General features: G+C 30.2%; 1 protein-coding gene across 1 annotated transcript in view; it reads right to left on the bottom strand.

Annotated features, from left to right (window-relative positions):
* Positions 1–4,880: 4,880 nt before the first annotated feature.
* Positions 4,881–13,167, bottom strand: part of LOC148306848 (uncharacterized) — a 154,932-nt gene continuing 146,645 nt past the window's right edge. The window contains exons 5-7 of the mRNA XM_088264286.1: positions 10,730–10,863; positions 9,153–9,381; positions 4,881–5,930 (exon numbers count right to left, since the gene is read on the bottom strand). Of these exons, the coding sequence (XP_088120412.1) occupies positions 5,824–5,930; positions 9,153–9,381; positions 10,730–10,863 (470 nt within the window). The 3' untranslated portion in view covers positions 4,881–5,823. The remainder of the gene's footprint in view (positions 5,931–9,152; positions 9,382–10,729; positions 10,864–13,167) is intronic.

Below are 13,167 nucleotides of genomic sequence, written 5' to 3'. Positions count from 1 at the left end.
TTTCGGATTCAAAAGAAATATTATTATAACTTGAATGAATTAAAGAAAATGACTTCTGGTTCAGATAAACATATTCAGTTTCATTTTATTAATCAATGCATAAAAATATTGTATTACATATTTTTTTATTGAAACACGTTATTTTGTTCATTACTTATAATAAATTTAATAAAAACAAAAATGATATTTTCTGGCGTTTCTCACGTGCGTGATTATAATCCAGGATTCAGACATCACATACTAAAAAAGAGTTTCGACTCAATAAAAAGCTTCTTTTCATCTCACCAATACAAATGTCTCTAGTGAAGTTCTAGTGATTCAAGAACAATGTTTCAAATTTGGTTGAAATATATAAAACTTCCAAGAATTTGAGTAGTGTGGTTGTCAATAATAGATAGAATTGGTGAATGTTACGCGTGTGTAAAGTGATCACTTAAACCAGCCAATGACAGTCGTCAGCCCCGTAAATGCTCAGACTTAAAAATTCTTCTTTATCTTTAATGAGATTTCAAAAATAATATATTCAGTTTCCTCCATTTCGTCAAAGAAGAATAAAAAAGGTGTTTAAAATGGTTACATTTCAAATATTCGATATAAAATGGTGAATTTATAGAATGTTCATTATGATTTTGAATAAATTCTGAAAATCTGAAATTTTACAGAAAAAATGGATAATTACCAAGTATTTATAAAATGTTATTCAATTACGACAGTATTTTTTTATAAAATTAAAATAATCGTTATAAAAAAAAACAACACAAGTACATAAAATGAAATATACTTCTATAAGTAATAAATAAAATAACGTGTTTGATTAAAAATTATTTAATGCAATATTATTATGCATTGATTGGAATTTTTTTTAAATAATTTAAATCACTTTCTGTTAAATACAAATAAGTACGACGACTCCAGAAGCTTTTTAATATAAAAAAGAAATATTTTTAATGTTAAGTGATTTACTATTATACAAATAAACGATATTGCCATTAAATAAAAATATTAACCTAACCTAAAATATATATGAATTTTTTAAAATAACTGGTGTGGGATATTGAATATTTTATTTGATGTAAAATTTAAGACAAAAATATGTAAACTAACATTTAGTTGAAAAAATGAGTTTTTGTACCTACGTTGGGAAAAACAGTCGAGTCTGGTAGCCGGGTAGGCGCCGTCGAGTTTCATTTTGATTGGAGTCCGCTTATCTCTGTATACAACCCTGGCCACTAGATTTGAACAAGGACCGCACTAAGCGTTCTCTCTCTCTCTCTTTCACTCTCCTGGTTCATTATCTTAAAAACAATCTGATATTTGCATTTACTGAAAATGTACTGGAATTTGTCAAGAAAAAAGTATTTTATCTTTACTTTCAGTTAATTGTATCTCACTATATGAAAATAACCATGATTTGACACAAATATTGACTCCAGTCTAGATCCACAAGATTTTACCCAGACTAATTTAATCGATTTCGAAAGAAAAATGTTTGAATCAATTTATTATGGCCCAATTATGTTAATTCACAATATGATTATCTCTAAACCCGTAAAATATTAAATTTGACGTAATTGATTTTTTTTAAACACCGTATTGGTATTGAAAAAAAATTCTTACAAATAAATATGTGGTTTTGAAATGAAAAGACTCATTTTTAAGGTAAGGAGTGCTAAAATAAAATTTATGCAAGCACACGCCAAGCCCTCATAGCGGCCAAACGCGTCATAATTTGAATCCCCGAGATCTAGGTCTTACGTACTTATTATATTTCCTTCATTCCTTGCCGCGATCCAAACTTTATTTTTTTCTGTTCATGTTTTTGAATCCAGGCCTTTATGTGTATATATATATATATGTATTTACATATATATATTTATCCATATATATGTATATATATATATATATATATATATATATATATATATATATATATATATATATATATATATATATATATATATATATATATATATATATATATATGTATATATATTACCTTTAGTCTTCAATGTTCAATGTTTAAAAAATATTCGTATTGAAATCAACAAAAAATCTAATTTTATGGTTCATGTATTACACAATTACAAATATATGGACATTTTTGAATTTCGTTTCTTAATATTAATTCTTTATATTCATAACAGAACAAAAATTACACTAAGATAAATTAAATATGTGTTTATTGGTGTATATATGATTTTATATGTTTAATATGTTTTTATAAATGTATGTTTAAAAATCAATAAATAACCATTATTTTTTAGTTCATACATAAAACACAAGTACTTTGACATAAATATTAATTGTAGATATATTTTTCGTAAATATTTTGAATACACCATAAATTTTAAATTATATTATAGTAAATTCGTATGTTATTGCGCATATCTAATTCAACGATTATTTTTTTAAATATATTTTTGTTAATAGTTAATAAATATTTCTGATAAAAAAAAAGTCAGTAATTAAATAACATATGCGGAGTCAAAAAGACCGTGAATTTTATTCATAGTTTTTTAAAATATAAAAACATAAACAACATTTTGAGTGTGTCCAAATACTTGTTCACAAAATCTGGATTATCTCCAATTGCAGGAGTTATTTTCATATTATTTTTTGATATCTCATCAAAGATGAAGAAGAATATGGATGTCTGGGCATTTACGGGGCTGACGACCGTCATAGGCTGGTTTAAGTGATCACTTTACACACGTGTAACATTCACCAATTCTACCCATTATTGACAACCACACTACTCAAACTCTTGGAATTACAAGCTTATAATTATACCATTATCAAGCTTATAATTTGACCAGATAATTTATTTACAACATTTTGAGTGTGTCCAAATACTTGTTCACTCCTGCAATTGGAGATAATCCAGATTTTGAGATCATTTAAACCAGCCTGTGACGGTCGTCAGCCCCGTAAATGCCCAGACATCCATATTCTTCTTCATCTTTGATGAGATGTCAAAAAATAATATAAAAACATAAACAAAAAATAAACTTCTTAACAGAGGCAAAGATGTGATTGAGGTGGAAAATTTTTAAATGTCTGACCGTTAACGGGGATTGCGATCTGACATTGGCTGGTTCAGGTGATATATTTATGCACATTGTTTACCATTTATAGAAATATCAAAAGTTAGATAAATTTTACAAAAGTTGAAATTTTTGCAAGAATAATTGAAGCTAAAACATTGTTCAGTAACAAAATAAAACACGTTTACGTTAACCAAATATTTTATTTATTAAAAAAAAATCTTTAAAATTACTTGTAATGAAATATGCGAAACGTTACTGTTAACTTAAATCATTTTTATTAATGTAATAATTAAGGGTTAATTGTTATTCTTTAATCTAATCAATGGGTCATTGAAACTAGCCAATGCAAGGTCACAACGTCTGTTAATATCAAAAGTTTAAAATTCTCATCTAAACAACTTCTTTCTCTCTGTTGAAATATCACTTTAAATCTACATAACAGAATATTGGGGAGTAATTAAGTTGAATTAAGTATTTATGTAGAAAAAATCTCACTTTTGTTATTATTAGTTAGAATTCAAATAAAATTTACATTAAATAAAACATAGATTTATATTATCCACTGACACTTCGTGATGGAATTGCATTTTTAATTTATTATTAGATTAAAACCAATATTTTTAGCTTTTCCACTTTTTTATTTGACCAGCGACCGGGTTTCGTCGTTACCGACATCACCAGTCTGATGATGTCGGTAACGACGAAACCCGGTCGCTGGTCAAATAAAAAAGTGGAAAAGCTAAAAATATTGGTTTTAATCTAATAATAAATTAAATAAAACAAATCTTTTACTCCTTTTTTTTAACAGGCTATTTATAAATATTTTTCTATTAATTTAAAATTATCACAAATTCCTATATCTTAGTCAGAACCATTTTCATTATAATTATGCATAATATTATGTTTTTAATGAATGTAGATATTTACATAAGTTTATAAAATATAAACATTTAATGTTAAATACATACCCTATTTTATATATTGCATCCGTCAATTTTTTGGAATATAATATTTCGGAAATGGCAAACTAGAAATCACCCCTTAGAGAGGTATTGCATGAAAAAAATAATTAAAATAACCGAAAACAATAAACTATTCTTACAATATTCTTTTTAATTACTTTTGGCGATCGACGATATTCTTAGAAATTAATACAAATATTTATTTAAATTTGTCGTAAGGGTTAAAAAAAACCTTTAATGGAGTATGGATATCAATTGTAGGAGCCATATTTTATTCAAAAGATTACTCTACTGCAGAAAGTAAGAAAGTAGTTTTTCAAAAATCACCAAACCGCTTAAAAATAAACCCTTCCATAGAAGATTCAAAGTACAAGGACTCTTCAGAGTCTTATAACTATCCTGATTGTGCCTTGTTAAAGATATATCAAATCAATTCAATTAAAATAGGGTCATAATCGTCTGCAACTATCCTCGCCTACGATTCTACCTTAACCCACAGAACAACTTTAATTAATGATTAAAGAAAACACTTGTTTTTTACCACATGAGTTTTATTATAGACTACATGTTTCAGAAGTTAAACTTCCATCATTCAGGTCTGTATAGTAACTAAAATACAAAATATAAAATTTTTCTATAAATAAGGAGAGGGGAAAGTAAAGGGAAGGGGTTAGTCAAGGGGCGGAGTTTGAAAACAAAGGAAAAATGGAAAGCAAAGGTGAAGAATTTTGAAACAATATATTATTTAATAAATTATTATTAGAATTTAGGTTTTTTTGGATTTCTTAATTTTCAAGAAAATTCATAATTTCGCCTTTATATGGAACAAGGTGTAATAATTTTAATTTATGAGAGTGAAATGAGTGATTAGTATCTATTATGTGATTTGCAAATTCCGAAAAATAATTACTAACAAGACCGCTATGATGTTCTTTAATTCTAATCATTAAATTTCTCGCAGTTTGAACAAAAAACAAGTGTTTTCTTTAATTATTGTAACATGTCTTACCACAAAGTTAATGCCGAAACAATAAATAAAATAACTTTAATTTACATGTCAACATAAATACGTACAACCAATTACATTTTTTTTGTTTCTCAAGAATAATCCACAAAACCTCTATGTAAAGAGGATTGTTTGTAGGTAGGAGAGTAAGAAGAGGGGGGAGAGTAAATATGAAAAATATTTCACAAACTCCCAGCCCAATTGATAATCTATTTTTCATGAATTTATGTAGCAGTTAGCATGAATGAGCTCAAGATTACAGTTTCGCAGTCAAACGTCTATCCAACTATGCCACGATGCCTGTCATGCGCTAAGATGCTATTTTCGAAAAGAATATCCTATACAAAATATACAGGGCTGATTACCTTTCCTTCGTGTGTTAACGATCAAGATAATACTGCGTATATATGATAGAGTGCCCTATGCACCATTGGTGTGCGGATAAGGGTTTGAATGAATGAATGATACAAAATATGGTATGAGATTTGATTATATCGGGTTTCTGCCTATTATAAAATAAAATGATATTGAAGGAACAACTAAAATTTTATTTTAATAAAATAATCAACATGTCATTCCACAAAGTTAATGCCGAATCAATAAATACCTAAATGTTTAACATGCCGTAAGAAATTAAAAAAGATAGTTAAAATGTAATAGTTTTTCACTGCCAAACAATTTTGTTTGTTTGGCAATGATTGGATTAATTCGCAATGGCGTTTTTCCTTTGCTCTTTTGCCAAAATATTATTTCCAAAAGCTTGAAGCTAGTTAGTTTGCTTAGTTTGCTAATTCAGCGGATAATCTAACTATCTCTCGGTCAGTTGATTTGGAATATCTAGAAAAAGTTTAGTCAACAAGTTCAGCGCTGTCAGCAACAGGAGAGTGTGATGCAGTACACGCTTGGCTGAATCACCTGAAAACAAAGCAAAGTTTTAATGCGGGTTACCAAATTTAATACAGTTATGAATAACAGCGAGAAACAACGTAACCATGTTTCAGACTCACAGACATCGAGAAAAAAACACAGATAAAAGAAAAAAAAACTAAAATGCAGGGTTAATTAATCAACCCTCTAACCTTTTAATGAAACAATGGTTGAAAGGGTTTTAATTTTGATTGACCTATCAGTAGCCTAGCAGAAAATAACAAAAGACAAAAGTACTCGGTCTGAAGTTTATTTCTTTTCAATTTTTTCAATTTATTTCAGTTTCAATTTATTCAACAAAAAAATAATTTATACATTACTACTACTACTACTACCATCACGCCGTTTCCCCGCAGGGGTAGGCAGAGAGGATGGAACGCCACACTCTTCTGTCCTGACATACACTCCTCGCCTCCTTCACATCCATACATCTAGTCATACATGCCCTGCGATTACGCAGACTTTTGACACCGCCAGATTTTAGGTTCTGATTGATCTGATCGTGCCAAGTCTTTTTCGGTCGTCCACGTTCTGTTTTCCCTCTCACATTCGCCACATATATTTTCTTAGTCATTCTCTCGCTATCCATTCGCTCCACATGTCCATAAAGAGCTCTTTCTAATCTTTTCAATTATACAATTATACAATTTTTACATAACAAACAATATTCAAGGCGTATATATTAAAAGTAAGCAAGAAGACTTAAAGGTGTAGAAGAATCCCGCTTTGGAAAACTCCTTCGGACACATGGAATAGATCAATATCCAATGTGATATTTTTCAACATAGCGGTAGCTCTTCCTACAGGCATAACCATCGGCAGGTTGGTCCTGTGTATAGGAATGTGAAACAATCTATGCCGACGCTGTCTTAGGTAACTATCGGGAACATACAGACCAATGTTCCGGATAATTTTAGGATTATCGATCATACCACGCAACAATCGATAAAAATGCGTAATCAAATACACATTCCTTCTAGTCTCTAAACTAGTCTCTAAACTGGGTCGGGTGGAGCCAAGGATAATAGCCGTACTCTCTCATGTAGAGATACCTCGGCCTTTACGCCGGTCGGGCGTTTTAAACTTCAAATAAATACAAATAACCAGTAATGCACTTTATGAGATTTAAGTTTCATATTGACATTTATTGAACTATTTATAAATGAGCTTAATCACAAAATAGAACATGTCATTCAGCAATATGATTGTAAGACTTATGAAAAAATAATAACTTACAAAAACTAAAACAATAATTTTAAATTGTGCCCATGGCATGGGGAAACTCCACAAACAGACAATATTATACATAAAATTATATTAAAATGAGAAAAAAAATGTTTTTTTTTTTAAATAAGATAAATTTGTAAAGATAAATCTTGTATTTTTAATTACCCTTAAATGTGTTATTATCAGAGAAGGATTTATTAACCTTATTCCATGTACATACCTTTTCAATCTACCCAAATGAAAGAGGAGGATTTAAAATCCCTCTTAGACAACTTGGTGATCTTCAATTTATAGTTTCGATAAATATTCCTGCGATATACTGTCAAAACTATCGATACACAATTCAATAGCAGAGCGGTTTATGTCACTGTGTATTATTTATGTTGTTTATTCAAGAGATTTTATTTATTTCACTCTAACTGCTGCGCGCCACAATTGTATAGAAGCGAGACAGCAATTATGAACTGCATTCTGCAGATCATTCACGTCATGAAAGCAATAGAACTTGTCGCAGGTTCTTTATTATTGTAACATACAATATTTCATATTTTTTTTGGAGTCATATCAGTAAAAGTGACCAAGTGCATTTTATTATAAAAACGTAATCATTGACTATTTGATATCTTACTAACTGAATATTCTCCTGAAAAAAATCCCATAGGATTTTAAACTTGGAAGTATAATATATTGACTTGTTAAAATGACTAACTGCATTGATGTTTATTTTCTTGACAAACAAGAATGACGAAAATGGCCCTTCTGAACATTTTACGGTTTGTTAGTTGGGCACTTTCTCCTATACGACTACGATATATTTGTTACAAATTTTTGATGAGTTTTTCGAAAAGGCAAGGGCATTTATAAAAAATGTTTAAATATTTTCAAAACTAGATTTATTACCTACATTTCATTTTAAGTAGATAGAGCTCGCCCAAAAGGGATTTAAAAATAATCACACGTGTCATCTCGAAAGGCAACACTAGTAATAAGTTTAAAAGACGTTTTTCTAACTTCCAAGTTTTAAGTTCCCAGTAATTTAATACGTAATTTAGAACCAATTCCAAGGAGACCAGGATTATGAAGGAATGATTAGAAAATGAAGAAATAAGATCAGTGAACAATTTTCCCTTTAACATATTAAATTTGAAATCAAACACTGATATTTTTTTAGTCTACTAAGATGTATTTAATTGTTAAATAAACACATAAAAAATAAATGCTGTTACAATGGTTTCGTCTAGTTATGACATTTCCATTAATTTTAATTTAAAAAAAATTGTATAAAAAAAAGTCTTTTGTCTACCTCCGTAGTGAATTGATCAGCACGCTCAGCTACAGTTCTGGAGGTCCCGGGTTCGATTCCCAGGAGGGAGTAAAAAAGTAAGTGATTTTCTCACTCTAATATTTATTCAATATTACCCTGAACTGGTACCTGATGCGAGGGCTGATCACTTTTCCTTCATGCGTTAACGATAAAGATAGCACTGCGATTATATGATGCAGTGCCCTATGCACCATTGGGGTGCGGATAAGGGTTTGAAGGAGTCTAAAAAAATCAGTGTTTGATTTAAAATTGAGAATTTAAATTAAAATGGAGTTCTACAAATTAAATGCTAGATAACTAACTAACTAACTAACCATCACGCCGCTTCCCCGCAGGGGTAGGCAGAAAGAATAGAACGCCACACCACTCTTTCTTTGCAAACATTCTTCGCCTCTTCCACGTTCATGCATCTCCTCATACATACTCGTCGATTGTTACTGTTGCTGATCGTGCCATGTTTTTCTCGGTCTTCCTCTGCTCTTTTTTCCACTTACATTCTCATAAATTTGTATTACCGTTCATTCCTCACTCATTCGTTCTACATGTCCAAACCATCTCAACACACCTTTCTTAATTTTATCGATGATGCTTATCTCAGCTTTGCATTCCTTCCTTATTTCACTATTGCTAGATCTCTAAATAAAAAATTTCACGCTTACTTGAAATGTTGTGGCCCATAACAGAGGCCAGTTGTGGTTTGTCTTCTTTTATTTCCACCGTCTGACTGCTGGCTCTGTACAGGTCGAACAGGGAGGCCTCGCAGCGCAGCCTCAACCTGGACACGGAAGTAGCTCCTCTCAGGAGATTGGTTCCGAATTCCAGCGTGGAGGTGGAGGACTCGGTGCCGTCTGGTGACGTCACGATGGAATGGGGCTTGAATTCAGGAACCTGGTGAAAAAAATAACTTTTTAAAGTACTACAATATAAACACATATTAAGTAAAAAAAATCACATATTAAGTTTATTAATGTAAACACGACTAGTTTTGAGAACTAAAGATTTTCTCACAAATATTTGAAAAAAATGAACTGTATTTCTAAAATTGTGTAACAATTTTATATATATATATATATATATATATATATATCGTAATCATACAGGAGAAAGTGACCAAGTGCAGTTTTAACAAAAACGTGATCATTGACTGTTTATATCTCACTAGCTTAATATTGACCTAAAAAAATCCCAAAGGATTTTAAAGTTGGAAGTATAATATATTGACTTGTTAAAAATTACTAACTAGCATTGATGTTGATTTTCTTGCCAAGCAAAAGTGACTTAAATGGCCCTCCTGAACATTTTACGTTTTGTTAGTTGGTCACTTTCTCCTGTACGACTACGATAGGTCAAAGTACCTGGATTTAAAATTTGAAAAATTAATCTAAATATGTCTTATAAATATCTCAATAGAGAATAAACAACGAATTATTGGAGACTTTTTATAAGAAGGGATTATACTTATCGGTTGCAATTTTTTTCGACGCTTTCACCATATAAATGTCGCATCCATTTAGTTGACAATGATCTCCTGAAATGTCATCCTTCACTCACGTCTACATAGATTCTTGTATGGATATTGCACACACATGCATTGTACATAAACAAGCTCAAAAAATCAGGGGGTACTGATATTTAATCGTTGTCAGAAAGGTTTGACAAGTGTATAAAATGATCACTTCCTTATTAATGACAGATTAATAGTCCGGCAAATGTCTAAATATTCATATTTGTAACTCTAAAATACACTGCTTAATTTAATTATAATTTAAGTTTTACTTGACGTTGTAAAAAACTACCAATATGGTTGTAGTTTTTATCGAGTAAACTTTATAAAATAAAACAACTTTGTTTTAACCACTTTTTATTGGAAGGGAAGGGTAAATAACTATGAGTATTTCAATGTTTTAGAATTTAGTACATAAACCCTGATGATGACAAAGTTCTTGTCGAAACCGGTTTGATAAAGTGTTCTTATAAAAAGTGGTTAAAACAAAGTTGTTGTATTTTATAAAGTTTATAAAATGTGGCACAAAGTATCTGCGAAAAACATTCAAGAAATTTATCAAGTAAACTTAAATTAAAAATTATTAATGTAAACACGACCAGTAGATACATATAACTATAAAGTAAGTGCCTAATAAGAGAGTTATAAATACCTTAATATGAATAACTCTTAAATGAAGCAAAACTAGCATTTCTGAACAAAAGTTCGGATAAACTCAAAATATTGACTTACTTTTTGTTCGTTCACGAACCAGGTGATGTTCGCGGCTGGGTAACTGTTTGAGGAAGAACAGTTGGCCGTTACTTTGTCCCCGGCTGAATATCTCAGCCTATCCACCGACACTGTGGGCTCTTCTTTAGGGTTTTCTGGAACAATTAATAATATACGGTTGAGACAATTTTTACTGAAAACCGAACAAACCGTAAAGTCAACTCCAAAGGTAGGCAAGGATACTTTCATACGATATATTTTATTTTATTTATTAATATTTTTACTAACATTTCACTTTTCGATATTTTACGCTTCATGCATTCATTTATTTCAGGTATATTTTAGACAAAAACAAAAAAATCTTTTGCGTGAGTATATGTTACAATATATTATAAAACAAGAAACGCTTTTGAATAAAGTCAATTATAATAATTTTAAACCAAAAAAGAGCAAACATTCAATAAAGATAAACAAGTGCTCCATATTTCAAACAAACTTAAATTTTTTGAAAGTTCAACATAAATAAATAAGAATAAGGACACCTGGAAATCCAGAGGTCTAATGACCTGTCAAAGGCTGATTAAGTGACCAATTTACACACGCGCAACATTCACCATTCTACCCATGATTGACAATCGCACTGTTTAAATTTTTTTAACTTTTACATTTATCATTTATTTCATGACACCTTCCCGATAGCCACCTTTGGTTGGAGTGAGAAAGTTTTTATTTAGCAGAGACTCTTATTTTAGAGTTTATTACCATAAAAAAATTACACCATATCTCACTCTTATAAATGTAGTATTTCCTAAAACAAAACGTCAATCTGTGATTTCTTACCATAATATTTCTCAAGGAAACTATTTCTTAGGTTAAGTTTGAAGGGCGTGATATATATTTTTTACATTTCTTCTTCTAGTACGGGATTAATTGATTCAATTAACGGATAACATTGAGAGCTACGGAACCAAGAATCAATCAACAATCCTGCTGCCTTATTTGTCACTGTAGACCTTTGGTGCGCGTTCCTTATAGCTGATTAATGCTCCAAACTTAATTGGGCTTTACAAATTCGGCACCTTATGTTGCCAAAGGCGAACTCATCAGACGCCATAATACTCAGCGTCGCCAAACATTGATTGAATGAGGCTATACGCACTAAACATTTTTATTATAATGACGCTTTTATTTAATAAAATGACTATTTAATTTTTTTTTGCATTTACTTTATTTAAACAGTGACCGGTAGTCTTCGCTATCAAGTAAAAATTTTATCAAAATTCTATGATCAAATTTATTAAATTTAAATTCAGTTTCTCATAAAAGTAATATAAAATCATAGTTTTCATCACCTGTAAATACTGTGATCCATATTATCATCTCAATAAACCTTTTTATTCATTACTAAATTAAATCAATAAAAACTAACTTTTATATTTTTTTGTAAAAAATAGGCAACAGATATAAGGAAAACATTATCAATGCAATATTTTATACATTTCCGTAATATTTTTGATTTCTCATCAAGGATGAAGAAGAATATGGAAGTCTGGGCATTTACGGGGGTGACGACCGTCATAGGCTGGTTTAAGTGATCACGTTACACACGTGTAACATTCACCAATTCTACCTATTTTTGTCAACCACACTACTCAAATTCTTGGAAGTTCTATATATATGAACCAATTTTTAAACATTATTCTTGAATCACTAGAACTTCATTAGAGACATCTATTGGTAAGATGAAAAGAAGCTACGGAATAATATGAAAATAACTCCTGTAATTGGAGATAATCCAGATTTTGTGAACAAGTATTTGGACACACTCAAAATTTTGTAAATTTCCGTAATAGTTAGAAAGATCGTCTACGTCTTTTGATGCATTTCGCATCACAAAACACGGCAGACAATTGATTTTATGAGTAAATTTTACACAAAAATTTTTGAGATATTACCACAAAGTTACTGCCAAATCGATCATTAAAATTATTTAATATCACTCTGAATGATTACTTTCACTTCGTTAACGAATATTATTTCACAAGGTGCAATTAGCTTGGTGTCTTATGGACCATTCGGTGAGGATAAAGGTTAAAAGGAGAATCCAATTTAACTTTTGGTGAGATATATGTACCAATTACAAATACTAATCCGCGTTCGATCGAACCTGGCTGAACGTATATGTATCACACGAGACAGGCAATTGTTCCTTTGCATTGAACAAAAATCTCCAGTAGATAAATGACCGACAATTAATATAAAGGATAGGCCGTAATTCTTTCACCGATAAAATGAGTATTCGTTATGTGTGGACGATAAATTATACGATGGATTGTTTTGTTTTGTGGGAAAGGGCTTTTTGTCAATTTGTTTCGAGATTTGTGGCCGTTTGTGAAGTCCCGGTGAATTTATCGATGCATTAATGAATTTTTGTATTGTTACTACATAGGTTTTACTTA

This window comes from Brachycentrus maculatus, unplaced genomic scaffold (assembly GCF_059751285.1).
Source record: "Brachycentrus maculatus isolate JH-2025_06_01 unplaced genomic scaffold, ASM5975128v1 h1tg000222l, whole genome shotgun sequence".
Classification (NCBI taxonomy): domain Eukaryota; kingdom Metazoa; phylum Arthropoda; class Insecta; order Trichoptera; family Brachycentridae; genus Brachycentrus; species Brachycentrus maculatus.
Note: the sequence above shows the minus strand (reverse complement) of the source record. Positions and strands in the feature narration are given on the sequence as shown.